Source organism: Kogia breviceps, chromosome 4 (genome assembly GCF_026419965.1).
Source record: "Kogia breviceps isolate mKogBre1 chromosome 4, mKogBre1 haplotype 1, whole genome shotgun sequence".
NCBI classification, from domain to species: domain Eukaryota; kingdom Metazoa; phylum Chordata; class Mammalia; order Artiodactyla; family Physeteridae; genus Kogia; species Kogia breviceps.
In genome coordinates this window covers 76530768-76557843 of record NC_081313.1, presented here as the reverse complement: position 1 = coordinate 76557843, position 27076 = coordinate 76530768, and the positions used below count along the sequence as shown (strand labels likewise).

General features: G+C 40.9%; 1 protein-coding gene and 1 pseudogene across 5 annotated transcripts in view; both read left to right on the top strand.

Moving 5' to 3' along the window:
• The first annotated feature begins 11420 nt into the window (after positions 1-11420).
• Positions 11421-27076, top strand: part of MCTP1 (multiple C2 and transmembrane domain containing 1) — a 540048-nt gene continuing 524392 nt past the window's right edge. For all 5 annotated transcript variants that reach the window (XM_067031360.1, XM_067031359.1, XM_067031357.1 and 2 more), the window contains exon 1: positions 11421-16038. In XM_067031360.1, coding sequence (XP_066887461.1) covers positions 15325-16038 — 714 coding nt within the window. In that variant the 5' untranslated portion in view covers positions 11421-15324. The remainder of the gene's footprint in view (positions 16039-27076) is intronic.
• The window catches only part of LOC136793989 (E3 ubiquitin-protein ligase RNF19B-like), a 90219-nt pseudogene continuing 86941 nt past the window's right edge, over positions 23799-27076 (top strand).

Here is a 27076-nt window from a genome sequence, read left to right as displayed (position 1 = left end):
TTTAGTTGAGTAAACCAATGAAAAATAGTTGCTTGCACAGTATCATAATAACAATCTTTAAGAAAGATTGTTAAAATACTTTTAAAATAAATATTTTAAAAGGAAAGTCAGGTTAGTCAATATTTGAATTAAATTATGCAATACCAATTCTGTCATCTTTCATTTACGGATTCAAGCTGGGAATCCTAGGATGTGAGCCTAGCAATAATTAGCAAACCCAAACACATCCCAAGAGCTTTTTTTGTGATGACATATGCCAGTTTGACATATCAAAACTGTCATTTGTTCACAGGATTGCTGACAAATTCACTCAAATAAAATAATATTTCTATCTTGGTTGATGCTTAGGAGGGAGTAATATCCTCTCATGCAATGAATGAATGTATTGGTATCTGTTGTGGACTGAATGTGTCCTTCCCCAAATTTACATGTTGAAACCCTTACCCCCACTGTGATGGTGTTTGGGGGTGGGCCTTTGGGAGGTAATTAGGTTCATATGAGGTCTTGAGGGTGAGGTCATCATGATCAGATTAGTGTCTTTATAAGAAGAGGAAGAGAGACCAGAACTCTCTCTCTGCCATGTGAAGACACAGCAAGAAAGTGGCCACCTGCAAACCAGGAAGAGAGCTCTTTTCAGGAACACAGTCTATCAGCACCTTGATTCTGGACTTCCTAGCCTCCAGAACTATGAGAAAAAAATGTCTGTTTAACTCACCCAGTCTATGGGTTTTTGGGGTGAGTAAGACAATATCTATCATTTATTTTCCAAACAAAGGTACTTTCTATTTCCACTAAAAACCCAGGCTAGTGAAGTCAGATGTGAATGCATGCACTTTATATTCAGCAAATATTTCCTGAGTGCTTATTATGTTCCAGGCACTAGCTAAATACTTTCACATGCGTTAACCCTTTAAATTTTTACAATAATCTAGGAGATGGGCACTGCTATTCCCATTTTACAGATGGGGATACTAAAGACCAGATAGATTAAATGATATAACTAGAAAATGGGATTGTTGGCTCCATAAGGGAAAGGTCTGTTCTGTCTCATTAATTACTAGAATTCTGGTAGTTAGCACAGAAGCTCTAGTATCTCAGTAAATATGGGTTTGATAAATTATTGAGAGTAAGTAACAGATAAAGCTAAATTCAAACACAGGTTTTCTAATGCCAAGCCTTTTAATGCCTATTATATTATGTCCCATGTTAACATATAGTTAGTATTAAGTTGATATTAAATGACTAATATTAATATATTGTGTCGTATATTAAATTCATTCTTTATTGTTAGAAATATTAAGCCTCTTCCATATTGTCTTAACATTTTAACCAGTTTTTTAAAGGTTATTATTATAAAGCTAACAAATGACCGTAAAGATCTGACAGCTCAAAATTGGGTGATGTGAGAAATCCTCTGTGCTTCATGCCAGAAGTAGCCACTATTAAGAGTTATATGTGTTTCCTTCCAGATGCCCTAAGTGCACACATGGGCTGTATATATACCTACATATAGACTTTTCTTTAAATGCCAAAAATGGCATTCTCATGTTATTTTGTGATTTTCTTTGAAATTTAAATATGTATTATAATTATTTTTCATATTTTTCAGGTTTACTTTATTTTAATGGCTGTGTGGCATTCTCTTCTTTTCATACATTTCTATTTAACTAGACCCCAACTGATAAATATTTAGCTTGTTTCCAGATTTTACTGTTATAAACATGCTGAAATAAATATACATCTTTGAACATTTGTGACAGTATATCTGTGGACAAATTCTCAGAAAGACTTACTGTTGGAGGAAGTCATGGAGAGAACATGAAAGCTCCTTGACCTGAGGGGGGCGGGTCCCTGTCCTTAGAACTAATGTCATGGTGGGGGTGGGGTACAGAGATCTATTTGCCTTGTAGCTGCTCAAGAAAAGCCTCCTTTGTAAGTTCCCTTGTTTATTAAACCTGTTTAAGGGGCCAGTTGCAAATTTCACCCAAGGAACTCCTGAAGTTGCAAACCAACAGTTACTGGATCGAACTGTAAGCATTCTTAGCATTTTGATCTATATCGCCAAATTACCTTACAAAGGTGTTCCAGTTTATATTTCTACTAATAGTGCATGAGAGTTCCTCTTTTAAAAAAAGTGACACATATGAACACTGGGTATGGCCCACTTATCTTTTCCAATATATAGGTTAGAAAATGTGGCATTAAAATTTTTGTATTTACTTAATTATTGATGAAGTTACTATTGATCATCTGTACTCATTTATCTCTGAGTAGTGTATTCTCTATTCATGAATTTCTGCTCATTTTTTCTATTGAGTTGTTGGTGTTTTAGTATTGATTAGGAAATTTCTTTTGAAAGTTAAAAAAGTTTGTCTCCTACCTCTCAAAGACAAATGTTTCTAGATGAGAATTTTTATTGAGCGAACAAGTTTAATTTTCATCTGACCAGGCTTATTAGCCTTTTTCACCCCCAGTGTTTTCTGGATTTCCTATTATAATGAGAAAGACCTTCCTAATTCAAAGATTTAAAAAGAATCATTCCTGTTTTCTTCTGTAGTTTTATATCTTTATTAATTTTTTTGGTTCCTGCATTTATCAAATATTTACTGTAACACCTACTGTGTGTCAGGCATCATATGTTAGTGAACAAAAACAGACAAAAATGTCTGTGTCCATGGAATGATTGATCCACTGGGGTTATTCTTGTAATATATCCAACTTGATTTGCTATGATATTGTCAATTATTTTAGCATTAGATTAACAGTTGAGTTATATGAAATTTACTTTGGTAAAAGGAATGAGGTAGGAATCCATTTTTGTTTTCCTCCATAAGATTAGCTATTTATCTCAATAAATATTTAATCTTTTACTATTGACTTTGGAGTAGCACCCTTACACAAAACTAAATACCTGTAGGTACTTGGGTTTATTTCTAGACTCATTTCTGAACATTGATCCTTTGTGGCTGTTTCTTAACCAGTGTTGCAATTTTAAAATTACTGTAGCTTTATAATAATTTTGATTTCCAAAGTGACTCATTTCCCCTTAAAACTCTTCTTTTACAGATTTATTTTTCTTGACTCTTATATCGTGTTTAGTCTTCCAAATGAACTTTATAAATGTTTAGTCATGTTTTAAAAATTCTCAGTATTGTGATTGAGATCACATTGGTTTTTATGGATTCACTTAAGTAGGAATAATTGCTAATCAATAGTGAATCTCCACACTCAGGTGTTTTTCATTTATTCAAGTCTTTTTTTGCATCCCACAATAAAGTTGTAAAGCTTTCTTCATACAGCTCCTGGTTTTATCTTATTTTGTTCACTTGGTTTTTATTTTGTGGCTATTTTTTTTTTTTTTCACTTTGCTTTGCATTGTTAAGTTCATTGTATGCCTTTCACAGTTTGCAGTGTTTTCAGGCTATTATTTTTAACAAGATTAATTTTGTAACTTACTCCTTCACTGGCTTTTCTTATTGTTTTTTATGGGGTTTTTTTTTGAGTTTTTCAAATACACAATGATATCATCTATAAGTAATGAAAAATTTGCCTCATACTTTCCAATATTTACACATCTTATTTCATTTTTTAATTTAAATGCACTGGCTCACTCTTGCAAAACACTTTAAGTAGCCGTGCCCTTGTTTGGAATCCTTGCCTTATTCTTGACTTACACAGGAATGCCTCTATTACTGCTTTGCTATGAAATATATTGCTGGCTTTGGGGTTTATGTACTGATATATATTATTATATCACATTAAAAATTATCCATCTCTTTCTCTTTTACTAAGATTTTTATATTAGCAAAGAATGTTGAATTTTGTTACATACTTTCTAAGTATTATTTGATCTCATTTGACCAATTAATAGGGCATACTATTTTAATGAATTATTATCAAACTGTTTCCTATTATCAAACTATTTTTCCACTGTGAAGATGAATCTAAACATGTTGTGGTATATTATTTTTTAAATACTACTGATTTCTACTTGTGAATTTATTAATGTAAATATGCTATCATAACATAAATATCAATTTACAGCTTGCTTTTTTTGACTCAGCAATGTTTTGGTGATCTTTCTTATGTAAACATATTGATCTAGCCCTTTCTTTTTGTCTTTTGTCCGTTATATAGAATTTCACAGTGTGGATAAATCACAATTTATATAATCATTACTGTGTTGAAGGGCTTTCAAATTTTTCCTTTTTAATTTTTTTTTTGCAAATACTAACCATTATTGATTCCTATTTCTAACAATGCGGCAATACTATTCTTATACATACTTCCCAGTCTATGTGCAGAGTTTGGGGGGTGGGGAAGAGGCCTAGAAATGGAATTTGGGAGTCATCAATTATGTGCGTTTAAATAATGCACACAAATTGACCTCTGAAGTGGCTGCAACATTTCACACTGCCATTAGTAATGACTGTTATTCATTTCCCACACACATACCAAGCTGACACACTCAAGCAATTTTATATTTTACTTATCTCTGTAATAAATTAAAAAAACTATCTTAGTGGGGTTTAAGTTTGCACTTTTTCTTTTTGCTATTAATATTTTTCTTTTGTGAATTTCCTGTTCATGTCTTTTGCCCATTTTTCTATTGAGTTGTTTGTCTTTTTCTTACCAGTTTAAGGAGTTCTTTATAATTTCTGCATTTTGATCTCTTGCCTATTATATATTTTACAAAGGTTTCCCCCCATTTGTTTTTTTACCTTTCACTTTGTTTATGCTGTCCTTTGTTTGTGAATATTACATGTTATGTAGCCTCTGGGAAACCCCACTGGACACTTGTGAGAGACTGAGAGTGAAAAAGGCACAAGACATCTTAGAATTATTGGGAAAATAGCTTTGGCCTGAAAGGATCTCAGGTCTCCTGACCACATTCTGAGAGCCACTGCTGTAAACTTTGCCACGCATTTGAAAATAATTACATTTATTAAGTTTATATTAAAATTTCCTTATTTGAGGGTGCCATGTATTTCCTACTATAACCTTGACTGATAAGCCTATCCTGTTTGGGTACCAAAGGCAGTCCAAGGGGGAGGGAGGAAAGGCAGGGGAGATAGATAGATAGATAGATAGATAGAGAGAGAGAGAGAGAGAGAGAGAGAGACAAGAGCAAGAGTTCCAACTATTTACTCCCAGAGGACAGAGCTGTTGCAAACCAATTTAGGGTGCAGCAACATTAACAAAAACTAGACGGCACTTTGTAGCTGGCAGGAGGAGGCCCTGACGTTCAGCTTTTCTGAGCCTACCTTATTTTTTAATGTTGTGGGTACTGAGTTGAGAGCCAGTAGGCCTAGATGTACTCCCAGCAAAGGCTTAGTATGGGTAGTTGGGTACAGGCTGGATAAGGGATGTACAGGTAGATGTCAGGGGCCCCAGCCAGTGAGAGCCAAGGGCAGGTTGAGTCATCTGGGAGCTTCTTTGGGCTCTGATTCTGGTGGGAGAGACCAGATCGTGTAAGCACAGAATTGCTTAGGATTGTTAGCAGGCAAACCCGGTGGACAAGAGGCACCACCCCCAGAGCAGAAAAGGCAGATGACACCGCCTTCAAACACTGACTCTTTCCTGCTTTCACCAAGATGTGGAAAATCACACCCTTTCTGCATCTACCGAAGATACCTTCTTAGGAAGAGTCGGAAGAGAAGGCTCCCTTGAGAGACAAACATTTTGTCCCAAGAAGACTGTGGGCATTTTCTAAAGGGATTCTCAAAAGGATTCAATCTTGATGATTGTTAAAATCGGGTTGAATATTTTGTTATTTTTTCTCCATTAACCTCTGGTTGAGTGGCGTTACTCTAAAGGAAAACCAGATTCATTACAGAAAACATAAAGGAGACTGTATTTTTCTTCTTATCTGCACAAAAGTTAGCGGGACTGATTTTTGATCCCAGTGCACTGCTGTTTGCAATGAGAAACTGTCCCTACAGATCCCTAGCCCTCTTGCCATATATCAAACCTCATCACTGCTCAGAGGTCTTATTTATAGATGACAGCCCCAGAAAATGATGAATACCATTTTGTTTATTTTTGGCAGCAATATTTCCACCTCAAATTAGTTTCTTAACCTGATGCTCGGGGAAAAGCACAAAGTTCCCAGGCACTGCTGTCCAGCCTGAGCCAAGTCTGTGCAAGGCCAGACCTGATGTCTTCGGAGTTTAGGCTATTGTCTGATATATCCTGACAGAGACAAACAATTCTCTATCTTGGAGTGGTTACACTGTGGTGAGATCCAACCTGCTGAATTGTAGAACTGAATGAGAAATAGATCCACAAATACTGGGGGTGGTGGGGAGTAAGGATGGATTATACCTAAGGTCCCCTAAAAGATGTTGCTACCTGTAATGACCTCACTGGTTCCACCACTGACTTTACATGAGGCCTGGGCTAAGTCCCCTCATATCTTGATTTCGCAGGTGTTCAGTTGAAGGGGGAAAACATACCTCTACTTTCTATATAACTACATGACCAGAATTTAGAGGTTTAACTGTAGATGATGGCGGAAGTAAAGATTAAGAACAAACATGGGGGATGGATTTACAGCCTACAAATCAGGGTCTGAGAAACATATTTTAGCCAATTGAGATTCATTTAAGGTAATTTTCTTCATAAAAGACATTGTACTTGATTTAATTTTTCCAAGGATGTTTATAGACATTTAGTTAACTCCATTTTTCTACTATAGTAGTTAACCACCTTTTTCAATTTTCCTACTTCCCCTATGTGATTCAGAGGGAAGTTCAGCTCAGAATAAAACCATACAAAAGGGCTTCCCTGGTGGCGCAGTGATTAAGAATCCGCCTCCCAATGCAGGGGACATGGGTTCGATTCCTGATCCAGGAAGATCCCACATGCCGCAGAGCAACCAAGCCCATGTGCCACAACTACTGAACCTGCGCACTAGAGCCCGTGAGCCACAACTACTGAGCCCACGTGCTGCAACTACTGAAGCCTGTGCGCCTAGAGCCTGTACTCGGCAACAAGAGAAGCCACCGCAATGACGAGCCCGCGCACTGCAACGAAGAGTAGCCCCTGCTCGCCACAACTAGAGAAAGCTCGTGCGCAGCAACGAAGACCCAACACAGCCAAAGATAGATAGATAAATAAATAAAAAGAAAACCTTGCTTTATTAAAAAAAATACAAAAATTTCATCTACTTATTTCTTGCCTGTGCATTTTCTAGGCAGGCATTTTTAAACAGGGCTTGCCAGAAAGGCAGTTAAATTTTCAGGCACCGGTTTGAAATCAATAATGTATATTTCTTAAATAACCATTTTATCTCACTTAGGGGAAAATGTGTGAGCTGGGGGATTGGATTTGAAATAAACTAAAAACTGGTTGCAACCTGGAAAGCATTATGTTAGAAGAAAATAGGGGAGAAGTATGAGCCTAATTAGCAAAAGGGCCAGATTCAAAATAACGCAGCAAAGAGGAAAGGTCTGCCCTGTTTAGCCAGTCTCTTAGTGTTCTTATCATTGATGAATGTCAGTCCTCATTCTGTTACTTTGTAAATCTGAGCCAGTTCCTCCGGGTTTAATACCCCACTGTGAATGAGGCAATCTGGGGAGATGTAGCCTTTTTTCTGGTCTACAATGAGGATGTGTCAATCAGGATGCTTTGGGCTCTAGGAAACCGATGGTGGTAAGCAGGATTTTAAAGACGTCCCCTCGGGCTTCCCTGGTGGCGCAGTGGTTGAGAATCCACCTGCCGATGCAGGGGACACGGGTTCGTGCCCTGGTCCGGGAAGATCCCACATGCCGCGGAGCAACTAAGCCCGTGAGCCATGGCCGCTAGGCCTGCGCGTCCGGAGCCTGTGTTCCGCAATGGGAGAGGCCACAACAGTGAGAGGCCCGCATACCGCAAAAAAAAAAAAAAAAAAAAAAAAAAAAAAGACGTCCCCTCAAGATTCCTGTCCCTAGTTACTCAGTCGAATGCTAGGTGGGGAGGAACTTTGCAGATGTAATTAAGTTTTCTAATCAACTGACCTTAATATAGGGACATTTTCCTGGGTTACCCAGGTGGGCCTAATGTAATCATATGAGCCTTTAAAACTAGAAGACAGCAGAGGAATCAGTAAGAGAGGTGAAGCAGAGGGTGGGGTCTGAGAGACTGGAAGTGTGAGAAGGACTCAATTTGTCCTTGTTGGCTTTGAAGACAGGGAAGAGGGCCAGGAGTCAGGGATATGCGCAGTCTCTAGAAGTTTGGTATGACCCCCACCCCTCGTTCCTGTGGAAAACCAACAAGGAAACAGTGACCTCAGATCTGCAAGTCCGTAGAACTTAATCCAGCCAACAATCTGAATGAGCTTAGAAGCAGATTCTTCTCCGGAGCCTCCAGAAAGGAGTGCACTCCTGCCAACACCTCGATTTCGGTCTTGGGAGAGCTGAAGCTGAGGAAGCAGCTGAGCCACCCTGTGCCCAGACTTCTGACCCACAGACACGGTTAGGTAACAAGTGGGTGTTGTTTTAAGCAGCTAAATTTATGGTAATTCGTTGTGACAACAGTAAGAAACTAATATAAAATTCAGCTAAAACTGGCTAAAAACCTAGATAAATTACCTTTCTAATTAATAAATGGATAACTACATAATAATAGTATCAGGGTTAAGGAAGGCCTCAGGTTTACTGATTCTGTAGCTCAATGACATCCTCAAGCGTCGAGGTTGTTTTCCATCTCTCTTCTCTGCTAATTTGGGTGTTCACTTCACCCTCAGTTTCATAACAAAATGGCTGTGGCTGTTCCAGCCATCGCACCAAACACCAAAACGTGTAGATAAAGAGATAATTTCTTGTGTGCTTCTTCCTTATGAGTGAAGAAGCCCCTCAAATGACTGCTCCTCTGTGTCAGAGTCTGCTTGTTGTCCCCCCATATTCACCTTCCCCTTTTTCCTCAGTAACAAAATCCAGATTTTTAGCTGGGCACACAACTGCCCAGAATAAAGATTTTATGGCTAGGCATTTCCATGTGCTGAAGTTCTAACCCTTGGGCTATTAGAAGAGTTGGGAAGTAACTTTAAAGCAAGAGGCATATTCTTCTTCACCCTTTCCTCCTTTTTGCTGGCTGGAAGGTGACTGTCATGGCAGAAGCTCCATTGATGATCTTGGAATTTGCAGTGACTTGGAGGATGGTAGGCATGTGTGGTGGAGCAACAAGATAGAAGAAATGCCATCCTAGGTCTGGATGATGACCTTCAGGCTTATTGAACATACTTAAGGTTTATGTGTTACTCACAGTTGAATCCAGTCCCAAGTAATACACTCTTATAGTTTCCAGGAATGGTTATAGGTCTGACAAAAAGGATAGAATGATCATGATCAGTTGAGAATAATTTTCCAGTGCATAATACTTAGGCGTCTACCCTATTGTCTACTCTAGGAGGTCAGTGGACCATATCAAGGAGGTAAATCATAGATGAATACTCTGGCTCTCAAGGGGTCTCACTTTCAGGGGATAGACTATAGGCTCTGGGATAACTTATGTCTTTATAAGAGAATTGTATGACTCAAAGGAATCTTGCTGGAGGTCATTATTTGTATTCTCATAGCGTGCTCAAATTGGGAACCTCATTAGCTAGAGTTTGAAATGTCTCTATAATGTGCCTTACTTTGGGTCCCCCCAGAAGCTGATTTAGCAAAAAGGATTCAAATGCAAGCAGTTTATTGACGAGGCACATGGACCAGCGGTAGGGTAGGGGGCATGTGAGACAGGAACAAAAGGAAGCTGAGAAGGGGCATGTTATCAAGCCAACCAGTACAGAGGGCACTGAAACTGGGAGCAGTATAGAGTCCCTGCCTCTGAGTTATTGAAACACCTGCACATCAATGCCAGCACTCATTGGCTGAGGGCTGTTCCAGGCACTTGGATGTGATTTGGAAGACAGCCTTCAGGTGGAGAGATCAGATACCTTCACTGAAGTGCTGAGGCCTAAGGGATAGGAGTAGGGCTCTAACAGCTTCTGCAGCAGGGTATGTATTCAAAGGTATTTTTTTTCTTTTTTTTAAAATTGAAGTATAGTTGATTTACAATGTTGTGTTAGTTTCTGGTTTACAGCAAAGTGATTCAGATATACATATATATGTATATTCAGATATACATATGATTTTTCATATTCTCTTCCATTATGGTTTATTACAGGATACTGAATATAGTTCCCTGTACAATAGGACCTTGATGTTTATTCATTCTATATATAAGAGTTTGCATCTGTCAAAGGGGGTTATTTCCATGCCCATCCAGTAGTACCTGTCTTTGTATCACCACTGAAAGTAGGAAATCAGATCAGGCCTGAGTAGATGGATTGTATCCTACACTGGAGATTTGTTTCAGAAGCTTACATCATCTTTAAGCTGAAAGGGACTTTAGAGGGAAACTAGTTCTATATATTTATTTTTTCATTTTACTAGTGAAAAACTGAGGCTCCAAGGGCTGCCTGTGGTGACAGAGCCCTCAGATGCAGCACCAGGCCAATGTCCCTGTCTTCTGACATTGTGTAGCACAGAACTGGCATTGAGAGGTGGGCAGGGGAGGATTTGGCTCCCTCCAAATCTCCAATAAACCCTTCTTCTCTTCTTTTATATGGACAAGTGAGTTTTTAAAAATTATGCAAACATAGCTTCAAATCCCCCCTCTCTAATTTAAGCTGTGTAGACAATCCTATTCCTTCCCACACAGAAATTCCAGAACATCTCTTGGTCTAGGACTCTAGGATTGTTTACCACCCTGGTTAAGAAGGAAATAGGAAGTGGCTTATGTTAAACAGAATAAACAGAAACAGCTCCTCTGAAGTTACCTAACATTAAAGTGCTTTTGAGAACTTTGAGAAAACTTTCAAGGAAGAAATGAAAACTTGTTTACGCCCGAACAGGAATTTATTCTGTTGACTGTATAGTCAGCAGCCATCTCAACATGTGGAATTGTGACAACTGGGTTCTTGGTTTTGAAGGGTTCAAAGTGCTTCTTTCCACACAGGCAAGGATTTTCCATGTGAGGAGGAACCAGTCCATCTGGTAGCTTTTCTTGGCTTTGGTTACAAGGTGGTGATAACTTCTCTCTTGTGGACAGGCTTTCCTCTTCAGAAATGCTGTCTCCATTTGGCTTTTAATTGGGTCCTTGTGAGGTGGGTCAGCCCAATAGATATTATTGTCCCCATTTCAGAGACTGAGAGAGAAAATGAGGGCCTGAAGGCATCTGGCCCAGTGCCAGGAGCTGGGACTGCAGCCAAGGCTCCACTGATGAGAGGGCTCCGTAAGTGCCATTTAGTTGGCCTTTAACTCAATTAGTCCCAGAAACGTTGTTTTGGGGCCTGCACTTATGTCCTTGATCTCATCAAGTGGAAGTTGTGGTTCTGCCCAAGACAGTCTTGTTGCTCATCCAAGGTAAGGACATGGCTCAGTGCCTCTTTTGAGGCCTCTTTCAATTATTTTATTGTATTTATTTATGCATACATTGAAAATTAAATAAGTTCTGTGGCCTTGGAACCTTGTAGACTTGGGATCTGCTAGTTACTCAGTGAGTGACTTTGTAAGATCACTTAACATGCCTCATACTTGGTTCCTTCATCTATAAAATGGGGTTGCTGTGAAGATTATATATGGTAAAGGATGCAAACCATTTAGCATTATGCTTGAGCACCTCATAGGCAAACTATGGCTAGTTGTCTCAGTTCTATCTTCAAAATATTGTGTATCTAGAATTTCACCACTTTAACCACTTCTCACCTACCACCTCTGTCAAAGCCACCATTGTCCCTTACATATATATTTATGGTGATGGCCCTACCTAACATCTGTTCCCAACCATTCCCTTCCTGCACTTTATTGTCAACCTAGGGGCCAGAGTGAGTCTTTGAAAATGAAAGTTAGATCACAGAGAAACTCTACTCAAGCTCCCCAGTGACTTCCCATCCCAGCCAAGCCCAAAGTCCTCACTGTTGACCAGAGTCCTCCGTGATCTGGCCCTTAGCCGTCTCTCAACAGCTTCTCCTCCCACTCCCCTCTTGCTCTCTGCTCCAGCTATTTTGTCTTTCTTGCTCTTCCTCAAGCTGAGCATGTCCCCGTCTCAGCCTCTTTGCACTTAACGCTCCCTTTTCCTGGAAAAATTTGCCCTTAGATTCACTACTTGGTACCCTCCCTCACTTCCTTGAGTTCCTACTCAAATATGACCTTATCTGTCACCTTCCCAGCCTCTTGTATATCAATGTGTGATACATATATTAATTTCATATTCATTCAATAGATGCTCTATAAATATTTAAGATGCTTAGTAAATTGTCATGAAGGAATAGTTAACATTTACTGAAGTCTTGCTACATGCCCTGAATTTGGCTTTCCTTTGCAGGTGGCAATCTATCTTCTTGGCGTACTCTGTCACCTGTTAGAGATCTTAGCTCAGATGATGTCTCCCAACAAATCTTCCTTGATCAGTCAAGCCAGAAGTGATTCTTCACTCTTCTGTATTCCCTTAGTGATCACTTGGTACCATTCACTGTCCCCTGGTGTTGTAGAGGTTTTTTTATAAGTATCTTTTCTTAAATGTAACAAGACATTTGATGGCAAGGACCATATCTAGTGCGATTTTATGTAATGCACAATTTGTAGGGCAGCCTCTCAATTTGTAATCCACTTCAGATATTTAGGAAAAGTTACATATGCTCTCACCAGTTCTATAAATGAATTCACATTGATGGATAAGTGTTATTTGGGATTGTAGATTTCAGAATCCGAAATCTCAGAGTTAGTATGTCCAAGGCAAAATTAGGTAGAATAGAAAAATGAAAACATAAAGCTACAAAAGTCCATTAAATGTATCATTAAAGACTATATGAACATAAGGTTGAATTGTGTAGAGTTATCTCCATGGGTCCATTGCTCCTTGTCAATAAATCTGACAAACGACATATTTATAAAGAGTTTTGGTAAGAAGCAACGATCACTTCTTCTCAATTTGCTATAGTAATCATTTATTTCTTTACTTATCTTCTCTGTGCTTTCATTTATGACATCCTAGAAGAACTAGTAACAAAATATTTTTCCCATGCTGCAGAGAAGACTTCTGGATGTAACAGTTTCTTTTCTGGGCTATCAGAGTAGCTCTATATTGAGGTAATTTTTAATGGTTGTGGTATTTTCAGTGTTACTCTCTAGTGTGGAAAAGCCTCGGGGACTGAGTGAAGTCCTTTTTCACTTAATCCTTAAAACAGCCCTGTGAGGTAGGTATTAGTGAGTCATATCACATCACCCTCATGCTTACAAACCCTCCAAATGGCTCCCCGTTTCACTTACAGGAGACCCAAGCTCTTACTATGGTTACAGGAGCCATCCCACAAGGACCCTGCTCCCTTCTTGCCTTCCATCTCTTTCCACCTCTACCCACCTTTCTCCACATTATTTGGAGTGGTTCCGTCTGTCCTTGAACATGCCCAGCCAAACTGCTTCCTGCCTTGGGGCCTTTGTATCTGCTGTTCCTTCTGCCTGGAATGCTGTAATCAAATCCTTCAATGGCTGTTCTGTCCTCATTAAGTCTCAATTTAAATTTTAGCTTCTCAGAGAGACTCTCCCATACACATAATGTTAAAAAAAAAAAACAACCAAAAAACCTTCAGTATGGGGCTGTCAGATTTAGCAAATAAAAATACAAAACACTCAGTAAAATCTGAATTTCAGATAAACAACAAAGAGTATTTTGGTACATCTTGTGCAATGTTTGGGACATACATATACTCAAACATTATTCATTCCTTGTTTATTTGAAACTCAAATTTAATTGGCTGTCCTGCAATCTATCTGGCAACCCCACCTCCACAGCTGCTGTGTGTGATCTCCTGTTTTATTCTCTCCGTGGGACATTTCACCATTAGAAATTCTGTTTGATTCTCCCACTGGAACATGGGCTCCATGAGGGTGGGGGGCCTCTCCGCCTTGCTCACAGCTGTATCCTCAGAGCCTATCATATGGCCCGACACATAGTAGGTGCTCAATAAATATTTGTTAAGTATTTGTTATAAAGGAAAAATAGAAGAATAAAAAGCTTAAGGAGGTTGGTAACATATCCAGGGCATACCGCCAGCTGGATGAGATTGGAATTAGACAATACCGTGCCAAAGCACTTCTGAGTTTTCCACATTTTGGGGTGTGGAAGGCAGTGGAGTTGAGAAGGGGCATTGTGTCACCTGCCATTCAAGAGGCTCTCAGAATCAGAAGACCCTCTGGGAGCAGTAGATTTCGGGAAAAACAAAGTCTGAATGAGCCTTTCCCATTTCCTTTGCACGTAACCAAAGGAAAATGCACTTGAGTGAAAAGAACAAGGTACTCTGCGTTTGGAACGGGGTCAGAGGCAGTGCGCATCCTCCACGTCTTCGGACACGGTCAACTCCCTGCAACTTGAGGGCTGGCTTTATTGTCAGACTCCGGAAACCTCTAGACCCGGATCACAAGAGAAACTAACTGCACAAGCAAAGAGCGGGGAGGGGCGGATCGGGATGAAGTCAAGACAGAAGAAATCGAACTCTGGTCTTGGGCCCAGGCCGGGCAGCGGGGCGGGGGCAGCGGCGTTCAGCCTCAGAACTCGGTCAGCTTCACCTCTTGCTATGGACACCGGGCGCTTCACAGGACCCACTGAAGGCGCATAATCTCCACTCGAGCTCACTTCGTCAGACCTTGGATGACTGCCGGAGGGCGAGTCTAGCGGCCGGCCCACAGCTAGCTGCGTGGGTAACTGTGGCCGGATCCTGGGGAGCAGCCTGGCTCTGGTCCCTAACCAGCTCCACCCGGCCCTTGCCTGCGCGTCCTCCCACCCAGGAGCTGGAGGATGGTCCCGGGGCGCGCCGAGTGTCTTCAGCCCGATCCTTCCTGTTGTGTGAGTCGCACGCGCGCCCAGTTCGGAGGCAGCCACGCCCGCCGCCGCTGACAGGTGCTGCCCGGAGGGCATCGGGTGCGGTCCCAGGCGCAGCTGGAAACGCACGCCCGGTGCGTGTAGCGTCCCGAGCCCGGAGCCAGAGAGGAGAGGGGGCCAGGGCGTGGCCTGGGGGGACTTCAGTGGACTGGAGACGCGGAACTAGAAACTTTGCGGCTGCCGAGATTTGGCTACAGCGCCAGCCCACCCTCGCAGGTGCGGGAGGAAGAGGCCGTGCCGGAGTCCCGCGGCCGGAGAGCCTCGGCGGCGGCGGCGTCTTTCCCCCGCGCTGGCCTGAAGCCGCCGGTCACTCCCAGCTTCTGCTGCTGCGTCCGCCGTCGTCGCCGCCACCGCGGGGCTCCGGGAGGAGGCGCGGGCGAAGAAGGAGGAGGAGGAGGGGAGCGGAGGAGCAGGGGGTGGAGGATGGAGCCCTCGGCTGCCGCGGCGGGCTCGCCCGAGCCAGCGGCGGCGTCCTCTTCCTTCCAGGCCCGGCTCTGGAAGAACCTGCAGCTAGGGGTGGGCAAGAGCAAGGGCGGCGGGGGCGGGCGCTCGGGGGTCCCCGAGCGCCGCACTGCGGACACCCCGTCGCCCTCCCCGCCCCCCCCGGGGGGTAGGCGGGACGCACCGGCCGGCTTGGGTGGCGTGGGCAGCAGGTGGAGCGGCTTCAAGAAACGGAAGCAAGTGCTGGACCGCGTCTTCTCCTCATCCCAGCCCAACCTGTGCTGCTCCTCGCAGGAGCCTCTCGAGCCCGGGGGTGCCGGCAGAGCGGAGCAGGGGTCCACGCTGCGCCGCCGAATCCGCGAGCATTTGCTTCCCGCGGGAAGGGGGCCGGTGGCAGCCGCCGGAGTGACGCCTCCTGGCGGACGCTCCCCGGACTCAGCTCGCTCTTCGTCCTCTGCCTCATCCTCCCTGTCCTCCTCACCCCAGCCGCCCCCGAGGGGCGACCGCGCCCGAGATGAGGGTGCACGGCGTCGGGGCACCGCGGCGCACTTGTGCCATCAGAAGAGTTCCTCCCTGCCGGGCACCGCCTGCTTGGAGCAGCTGCTGGAGCTGCCGCCGCCACCTCGAGCTGAGCCAGCACGGAGCCCAGCAGTGCCGCGAACCGCGGAGAAGGGCGAGGAGCGCTGCAGCCGCCGGGTGAGTGACAGGTGGGCGCGGCCCGAGACTAGGTGCGCGGGGCCACGCCTCCAGCTGTGGGCGATCGAGACCCCGGGAGTTGCTGGCGGGGTAGGGGTGCTACCAAGTTCAAGCAGTGGAAAGAAAACGTCCCGCTCCTGCTTAGTAGAGTTCTGACTCGGGCTCTGACTTTACTTTTGACAGAAATAATACCTACTGCTAGAAGCTGTTTGAGTAGCTTTCCCAGTTACCGATGAAAGTGGAAGTATTAATTGTAGCCAAATAGGAGAGGAATAAAGTTAGTCACAAAATGGGTACTTTTTGGAGATCTCCTAAAAGGACTGTCCAGCTAAGTCTCATCTTGTCAAAAGAAAAACAAGCAAACCCAACAGCTTGCAGGGAAAATAAGAAATGCGAGGAGGTGAATTAATGGCAAACGTGAGGTCATATCTTGGGGAAACCCTTTAAGCAGAAGTCTGTTCATCTTCCTGCCCTCCCTTCTCAAAACTTTCTGCTGAGAGTGGATCGCTGCTTAACAAGTAGACAGCGTGAGTGTCGCTTCCGAGTTAAACATGTTCCTATGGCCTTTATTGCTTTGATAGTCATCTGAAGTAGTTGCGTTTAAATTATTCTGCTGTAGACGTGACGTTGACTCTCTGGTCAGGCAAGAGTCAAGTAAAAATGTACCTGTAAGATCTGTAAAGCGTTCCACTGAGCGGCAGCTTTTACTCCCTCGGTTTTGTAGAAGCAATGTTCTCCTTTTGTAAATTTTTATCAAATCGTGTTAATGCTAGCAAATATTTTGAAAGTTCCATTCTGCCCGAGACCTAAAGAACTCTTTTCTGCCAATACATCTTACTTTGTTTAAATTCTAATGATTTTGACTCTGATTGTTAGGTTAATGACATATACATTAAAACTTTAATTAGATTAAAAGTTGGGTCACAAAAACCATGAGGCCATGCGTTGAAGGGTAAGATATGGGAACAGATGGGATTTCAGTTGAAAATGTTTATAGTTTATTGGCTAATTTATTAGTGTAATTTCAGGAAGTAAACCAGAATGCTAGTATGTTTTGTTGTTTAATAAACACAGTTGCTTGCAGTAACCTGATGTTACTAATGCTCTAGAAAACACCTGATGGTTTAGAAAAAGGTTAAAGTTATTCTCAGAAGAGTAGGCAGAAATAATACTGACAAAAAGCCTAAATAAACCTATCTTTCCTTTTATCTTGAAAGAGAATTGAATAGAACTCCTGTTTCTGGTTCCAAAATGAGGTAAAAAGTGGTTTTAAAAAGATTCTTTAAATTCAGTGTAGATGAATACTATATATTTAAAAAATATTTATGTTTGAGAGTGTACATAATCCTAATGTATAAGAATTTTAGAGCTGGGGTACTTGTTTACATTTGTTTTTATTAACTTTTATGATCAAGAATGATAAAAAATAAGAATTGAATTATTTTGGAAGGCAGAGATCATATTGCTGCAAATGTTAACTTACTAAATAACTTTGCAGTTCACTGAACCAAGATATTTTCACAGTGAAAGCAGAGAATTCAGAATTAATCTTTATATTCATTATTACCCAAACGTTTTCAGACACTATCAACCTTTATTTTAAAAACTGCTATGTACATATAAATTTTGTATACAAAAGACCAAAAAACCTTTTTTGAGAGGATACTAAACAAACATTATTGTGTGTGCCTTCACTATATGTTGGGCACTTCCATGATTTAATCCTCATAGCTGCCCTGCATGATAGAAGTTCTTGTTGCTCTTTTATGCATTAGGAAATCAGTGCTCAGAGAAATTAAATAATCTTTCCAAGGTCACATGGTTAATATATGACAGAGAGAGTTGTCATTCTCCACAGTGTTTTTCCATCGCTACAGGTACGTTTGACAAATTTTAGAACTTCTTATGTCTCTGAGATAACTTCAGCCCTATTGATTAATACTTGCAAGTTTATATACATTCTGGATTCCTAGAATCAGTTCTGTGATGGATTAGCTGAATTAATTTGTTCTTTGTTCTCTGTAATGCATTGTGGCATATCTTTTATATCACATTTACCAATGACATTATTGATCATACCGTCTGTAGTTCTAAAGAAGCTTTTCATTATAAAGAACCAGAATTTCAGTGAAGTCAAAGGAGGAATACAAAAGCTAAAATATCTTTCCAAGAGTAGGTGAAAAGTGGAGTGTAGGCAGGAAAATAAGCCCTGAGGCTTTATTGTTGCTTCCCTGCATCTGCTGCTCAGGAAGCCTTGCGCCGTGAGAAGTGGACAGTTTTCTCCGTTAGGAGTCACAAATGCAGTTTTCAGCAGCACTCTGTCGCTAATGCACAACAGAGGATTCCTCAGTCCTCTAAATGCCTCTTTGCCCAACTCAAGGAGTCTGGCTCACCTCTCTGAATGGAGAGAAGAAAGAAATGGAGTTGGAATCTGGACCTGGAAGAGGACTCTCTAAGGTGTCCAGGAGTAGGTGTAACTCGGCAGCAACCTTCTGAGCTTCCTGCACGGCTCAGAGATCTTTCCTTGCTCTCCTAACACCTCATTGCTGAAGATACTTGGGCATGGGGAGGAAGCTCGTAGCACATGCAGATTTCAGTTTTATTCACAGTTCATAAGCACAGATGGGAACACATAAAAAGAAAAGATGCTAAAAACATTAAATCCATCTTCAGATCGCCTAGATGAAAAGCACTTTCTCTCAAGGAAGAAAGAAAATTCGTTGCAAAATAAGGCAAATTGCTCACATTTTCTCTTGTTCTCTGCTTGATCCTGGCATCAGCCATGTTCTCCAACACACTCCCCACCTCTCCACTGCTCAGCCAAGCACGAGGACACAACAACATATGTGCACATACACTGACACTGAGTGGAGATATTAAGCAAAAACAAAAAAAAATCATTTTGGACTGCTAGGGAAAGAGATTTGGAAGTCACTGATGTATAATAATTACAACTAAACAAACCATTCTACCTCCTGTGCCCCTGTCAGCCCTCTTGTTATTATGTTTTCTTTAGCCAAATATACCTTTGAACGACAGTTTAACAGACTTAATAATGCCTTGCTGTTGGGGCATGTGCATTATTTTAAATGTTCTGCTTTGAAAAAAAAAAAGAAACCCCTTTCTTCCCACTGATTCTAGTTCACGTGCTGGGCCATATTGTCATACCAGATGCATTTCATTTTCTGCAACGCAGTTGGGAAAGATGCGTTCTCAATTTGTGTGCATATCAAAAATGGGCCAATTTTATGTATTCTGTCTTGATGAGTTACTAAAATTATAGTTTGCAAGACTCAGAAATTCCGTTAAGATAAAGAGTTAGGAATGAATATGTTGTGTTTTTTAAGTGTTTTAACAAAAGTGTGTAGTGTTTATGAATGTTAAACCTTTGGTTTTTTTTCAAATTCATTTTGTTAAAATTGCTGTCATCGAGGAGTAAAAATGATTTTGAAAAAAAGTGGATAAAATATTCAGGGTATGATAGGAATATCCATTCATTGGGATAAAATTCCTAAAACACATATGAAAGCCCCAACAAAAAGTGGAAGATATTTTCTAAGATAAGTCTAGACATGAAGTAAATATTGCTTTATTAATTATCTGATCTTTTAAAGAAAGCCTGCATTTTCAAAAACTATTAAAAATGTGATTTGGATAATTTTTGCTATTTATTTTTAAGGTGTCTTTAATCTTACTTCAAAGAATCTAACTTAGTCTTGGGGAAGGCACAAGTTTTAAAAAAAATTCCTAATGTAAATAATTAAAACCACTAAAATCCCCCAGTAATCTAAAAAATAAGCCCTTAAAAGGAGTGTTAGTAGCTTTTTCAAAGCTTTTGCAAGTGAGAGAGTGAGGGTGAGATCTTAGAACATTTTGTAGCAGCATGTAAAGTTTGATGTGTGATTGCATTCTTGAGAAATATTGGGACATCAGGTTGTTCCAGAGAAAGGGCATAAACAGAGTGATAGGTTTACTTTGGAGTGGAATTGTTTCCTGTAACCTTTAATTACTATCAGGTGTATCTGGTGGATCCGAGTAGAGCCATGGATCTTGTATAAATGCAACTGTTATGAGGTAGATGTTTGAAATTGGCTTGAAACCTGTCTCAGTAGGCACTAGCAATTGTGTGCTGTTATTATTTTCGAAAGGTATATTAAAGTTTTGCCACTGCACCATTACAAGTGAATGGGTGTTGAAAACAATTAACAGGGGCTTTGATGGTCCTTTTCATTGAAGATGTAAATTATTTTCCTTGCAGAGGAGGCAAAAGTAGCCTAAAATTAACCCAGGCAGTACTGGTGACATCACAGCTTCACACAGTAATGAAAAAATCTTATATAACTTTTGGAAAATATGTGCACATTATCATGAAAATGTGAATACATACTTGGAGGAATAAAATAAATTTAACAGATTCACAAAGAAAATAGGACAGATTTCCCCCCTTTTTTTTCTGTTGCCCCGTTGTTCGGAAATATGGGATGATTTCACTAGATTAAAGGTTAATAATATGTCTTTGGCACCACAAGGAAACATGTAGTATGATTTCTTTGCTCATAAGGATTATCAAAACGTTTGCCAACTCTACATTGATGAAGAGTAAAAAGTATGTGTAGATAACATTATAAGCATTGACAAAATCTGCAGATTCAGAAGTTAGGGTAATGCATTTTTTAGTTAAATCATCGTTACTTACAGTATCATAGCAGACATCTATTTTAGATAAGCAGAAATTAATTTTTTGAAATCTGAAACTTTTTTGCTTTGAATTTTTTATTTTGCTGGAAAACTTACTAAAAACTATATATTTCCCTGCCTCAACAAACCAGGCATCCTAAATAAAACCTTTTCTTGATATCTGAGGGCCATTTTTGTGAATACTGGCTTTTTGGGGGGATTGTTTTACGTGAATGAAACAGATATTGTCTTAACTTTGTTTAGGTAAGCTTGCTTGTTTTCATAAAATTACAGTATAATGCATACCTATTTATGATAAGCTTATCTTCCTATAAAGTTAATTATTCAAAGGTGTGAGTCACTCTTTCCTCAAGTCCTTTTTTTCACTTGCCAAATAATCTTTACTGTCTTTATTTGTGAATTTTGATTTGTTGCTACCATTGAAAATATCATTTCTTCCCCTGCATGATGAACTTTATGTGCTATCTTGATTTCTTTGTCATTGTCAGCCTTTTCTTCCAATTTACATTGCTTTTTATAAATCACGTGTGGAAAGTGATTACTATACCTCAACAATTCAAGATTGTATGCAAATATATTTCCCCCTCCAATGTATACCAGTTTCTTATCATTAGAAAGTTTTTTCAGCAGAATAGCAGGCCAAAATTTCCCCAGTGTCCCAAGTACTCCTATTTAATATTAGTCTGAGTGCAAGCGACATGAAAACTGCATTTTCAATATAATGAGATTTTAAAGTCCTGCATACTACCTTCTTGAGAGAACAATTTTCCTATGAAATCTATTTGAGATATTTTATGTCAGCCTTATTTGCCATTCTCTTGGGCCCTAGCCAATCTGGAAAATTATGACACATGATAGGCAAATGGGACTCTGGACATTTTAGGATCAATGCATCCTCTTAATCCCGTGAGTTTTATTTAGAGAGCCTCCTTCAGTGTTAGCAATCTCACAGTATTTTGCACTGCTAGAGTAGAATTTGGCAAGTCTTAGTACAATGGACCTATTTAATCAGCATTGTAAAATGGATCGGGGAAGACTACTCAATAAATGGTTGCTGAATGAACGAAGGGATGAATGGATGGGCTGGAGCTGTTCAGAGAGAAGTTCTTTTAGAAAAGTTTCAAAATCACTTTATGGTCGTGTAATGATGTTCTTGCCTTCTTGTTTCCAAGTCCTTTTATGCCTGGCAAATGTATTTGACATTCCCCTCTTCTCCCAGTTGCTGGCATGGCTTTCCTTTATTTCTGGTTCATGTCTGAGGGCTTAAAGGGAGGATATGACCACCATATTGGATGGAGGAGTGATTTCTGCTTCCGAGGTCTCTGGCTCAAGGATGCATTTCTTGTTGCTGGTCTCCGATTCCAGGTATCTGTTTTGCACCCACGTTTCCTTGTCTGGCCTATGAGATTGTACCCCAACAGCTGGATCACCAATACCTGTTGACATATCCTCACTCATGATCTCTGAGTCTTGAACTCTCCTTGGATCATAGCTCAAGACACTTTTCTGCCTGCTTCCTTGCACTTCTCCTCAAACCCATTTACTTTAACTAGATTAAAATCCCAATCTTGATCAAGAATACTGCCCTTACTAGCCTGACTCATTCTGTTGCCAAGTGTGTGAACTGGGGTTCAGACGGTTAGTCAGTTGCTTTTCGTAGTGACTACCTGTCTAATGCTGAGCCTATTTTTAGAACACCAAAGATTCCTCCAGAAAATCTGCATTGCCTGTCAACTGCATTTGCCTATACAGGGTGTTTCTTCCCTTGGAGGACTGGCCCAGAGTTATTCATTGTCTCTGTGTCCCTACTTCCTCTTCTCCTATTTTCAAACTCTCACCATGCCTACTCTTAGACATCATCACCCTTTTCCTTAGTCCTGCTTGCTTTCTCTTTCTCCTTAATATTTTCTCTCTTTCTGATTGCAAGACGATTTTTGTAACTAACTATTAAGCATCTGGAGCTGTGCTGTCCCATATGGCAGAGCCACTTGGCTACTGAGCACTGGAAAAGTGGCTAGTTCAAGTTGAGACGGGTGGAAAGCGTAAAGTGCACACCACATTTTGAAGCCTTAGCTCAAAGAAAAGGAAGTAAAATATCTTATTACTAATTTTTTATGTTGCTTGTGTGTCGAAATAGTATTGTGGGTATATTGGATTAAGTAAAACTTATTATTAAAGTTAATTTCACCTGCTCCTTTTCATTTAAAAAGGTGGCTGCTAGAAAATTTTAAATTATGTATGTGACATTTTTACTTATGTTGGCCAGCACTGATCTAGAGCAGGTGTTCAAACTCCATCACCCACAGGGGCCATCAAAATAAAGAAAATGAGCAAAGGTTTGATGGGGCCCGTGGTGAGTGAGGGGCAGCTGCTTCTCAACTCCAGCTGATTATTATCATGCCATGAAAGCAGTGCTGCCAGAGTTTCTAGATTCTTTAACAGAAGCCAAAAAAATCCAGATTTTTGCATGAAGTCTCCAGAATCTTGAATTTTTGACAAATAATTGATTTTTAGAAAAACGCAGCACAGACCAATAAAATATATCTCTGGGCTGACTTTAGCTATCAGCTTGAACTTCAGACTCAGAGAGCTCATGTTTGATTTCTCCTCTCCCCCCCCAGTGCTAGATGAATGTTATCTGGACGTAGTAGGTGGCAGTACATTTCACAGAATAACAGCATCGGGAGTGGTGGGATGGAAGACGGAATGCAGCGGGTTGGAGGGTGTGTGGAAAGATGAGGTGGGGACAGAGAGAGTGGCCAAGCAGTTTGGCTCTCCACAAGGGGTAAAAGAAAGTGGTGATGAGAACATGAGAATCATGCTGGGATGGGATCATGGGCAGGTTTTTTTTTTTTTTTTTTTTTTTTTTTTAACATCTTTACTGGAGTATAATTGCTTTACAATGGTGTGTTAGTTTCTGCTGTATCATACCGTATGCTGACACATATATATATATGGAATTTGGTTTTGTTTTTAATGGGTATCACCTGAGTGGGTTGATGAGTCAGTGCTTGTGGAGAGGGAGAGGTTGAAGTTAAAGGAGAACAGGGGTTAATTGATGGATGAAGGCCTTAAGGACTCAGGTGTGGGTGGGTCCCAGAGACCAGGAGAATGATAGCGTCAGTGGAAGAAGGACTCTCTCCCTTGCAGATGGAAGGGACGGTGTGGGTGTGGATGCAGGTAAGGAGTAGGCTGGGGGGCAGCAATTTGAGGGTGTTGCCACCCGATGGCCTGTGCCTTGTTTTGAAGTGTGCTTAGGATTCTGACACAGGGAGATGGAGGAAAGAATATTGCCATTGGCACAGAGGCGAACAAGTGCCCTGTGTATTCAAGAAATGGGGTGTCAGTAGTGGGACTGAAGCCTAGGGTGTGGGGTGGGGTAGAGGGAAATGAAGGTGCAGCTGAAGGTCTGGGATCTCTGGGGGCTGAGGAGTGTATCTAGGGAGGCAGAGAGACCCCTGGAGGCATTTGAGCAGGGGAGACAGGGCCACGTGAGCCTTGGAAGGGTGAAGTTGGCAGCAGGGGCAGGCGACCACTCCGAGGCCAAGGCAGTCCCATGAGAGCCTGATGCTGGGCAGGTGACTGACCTTGGGGATGGGGAGATGGAAAGATTTATAAGACCAGGGATGTAGCTGAACCTTCAGGAAAAGGGAGAGTGAAAGGAATAAATCAGAGCACATGTCCCCCTTTACTTATGTTTTTGATTTTTCCTGGTTCTGTTCACAAATGCTTGTATTGAAAAGTATTTTCCTTTGGGAGGGAGAGGTAAGGTTAAGTTTTGAATTTGCATTTGCGTAAAATGGTTGAAGGTGCCGGGCTCTTGAGTGCCAAATTGTCACCTATTTACTGTAATAGCTCATATTCTTTTTAAAAAACGTATTTTATTGAAGTATAGTCGATTTACAATGTTGTGTTAATTTCTGCTGTATAGCAAACTGATTCAGTTATACATATATATTCTTTTTCATATTCTTTTCCATTATGGTTTATCACAGGATACTGAGTATAGTTCCCTGTGCTATAAAGTAGGACCTTGTTGTTTATCCATTCTATATATAATAGTTTGCATCTGCTAACCCCAAACTCCCAATCCATTCCTCCCCAAGCCACACCCCCGCTGCCTTGGCAACCACAGGTCTGTTCTCTATGTCTGTGAGTCTGTTTCTGTTTCGTAGATAAATTCATTTGTGTCATATTTTAGATTCCACATATAAGTGATATCATATGGTATTTGTCTTTCTCTTTCTGACTTACTTCACTTAGTATTGTAATCTCTAGATCCATCCATGTTACTGCAAATGGCATTATTTCATTCTTTTTTATGTAAGCTCATATTCTTTTTTTTTTAACATCTTTATTGGACTATATTTGCTTTAAAATGGTGTGTTAGTTTCTGCTTTATAACAAAGTGAATCAGTTATACATATACATATGCTCCCATATTCATATTCTTTATATTATAGTTATTTTGGATTCTTCCATGAGTAAAATAGTTATTTTCCCTGCAGTATTAGGCACTGAAAGTAATGAATGTTAATGGAGCAAAAGAAAGGGTAAAACATGTTTGGCAGTTTAAAAAAAAAAAAAAACAGGTAAAACAAGAAAACCTCCTACACATTTCTGTTACATAGATTTTTATGGTGTCTGATGTCAGAGAGACTAAATATTGGGGAAATAGTTATAATGAAAAGGTTTGGAATTGAAGGACTCTGTTGGCAATTTTCGATCTTAAGGCATTGTGGCTCAAATGTGTTGAAGTATGCATTTTCTCTCAGATGCAGGGTTGACCCATGCATGACACATGATCAATTTCTGAAAATTACAAATAGATATTCTCTCAAAATAGAAACGATATTCTTTCTGGACCCCTAAGCCATATTTGACCCCTGTTCTTTTATTGAAATGTAAAATAGCTTTTTTTAAAAAAATACCTTTTGATAAAGAGAAATTCAGCATTTCTGTAGTTGCCTTTGAATAATATTTTCACCACACCAGACTAGAAGTCTGAGTGTTTTCCAAAATCTCTTTTGCGATTGGAATAGGTTTTGGAGACAAATTCTATGTCACTACAGAGCTGTTGCCAAACCTCAAGCTCCCTGGCGGTTGGAACACTCTCCTTCAGCGTGGCCGCTGTCTCCTGGCTGAGAGCAGTCACAGACGGCGCCTCCCTTTTCTTTCTTTGCCTCCCTGGACTTTCAAAAGGAAGCTGCAGTAGGGGGCAGGGGTGGGGTCCAGCTGAGATTGAGATCTCACCTGGTTCTCTGTGACCTTGCACACGTGCCCTTTCAACTCAGAAGTTTTAAGCAAAAAAACCCACATGGACTTAACCAGTTTGGTTATCATCCCAGTCCCACTCCGCTCCCTTCGGCCTGCTAGGTGGCATTCGTTTACTCCAGACTCAGGCTGCTGCTTCTGTGACTTCCTGACCTGCTCTTCGGGGGTTGGCTGAGTGAAACTTACGGGAACGGGCGGAGGTGGGAGGGAGAACGACCCTTCGCAGTTAGTTTCCCAGGCCCCACGCCCTCTGCCTCTTTTCAAGGAAGATGGAGCTCTGTAAGGTGTGCTTAATCTACGTGACATTTTCACTGTCCCCACTGCCAACGTTTTTCTTCCTGGGTATATGCCAGGGTATGAGGAAGAACTTTACGGACCTTGCCACGAGAGGGTCTTTGTGTATTTTGAATGGCCAACTGTGGTTAGTCTGTGTACCTCTGTCACAGGACTATCCAGGTGGTATATTGTTTGGGTCTTGGCTCTTCATTCTCTGCCCTCCCGCTCCTTGCCTTTCAGCTATGTCATTTCTCTTTCTTTCTGGGAACAAGAGCAGAGAAAATAAAAAAGAAAAGTCAGGCTTTTTTTTTTTTTTTTTTTAGGAGCTTTCATAATTTTTTTCCCACAGTGAAGTTTAAATAATTGGCTCCTATAATGTTTTTAACATTTTGTGTTGCTCTGACATAGGCTGTACACACACACATACACACACACACAATTATGCCTTCACCTAGTATGGTTTATACACATACCTGTTTTTTCAGATGCATCATATTTCCCACTGGAGTCAAAGATAACCAGAAGAACTCCAAAATTCTTCCACCTAAATATAACATAGTCCTTACAAATGGTCTAGGTTCATTTAGTATGAGTAGGTGTACAATAACCAGCTCAACCAATGAGAAAAAAAAAATTAGAAGACAGTTTTTATCGTTTACTATGGAGTGTGTTCTACAAAGGGAATGCGTAATCTTCCTTTGAATTTAAACTAATGTATAAGGAATACCTTTTCTTCAGTAAGAATAATCATTCTTCTGTAACTATTCATCTTATTTACAGCCACCATGGA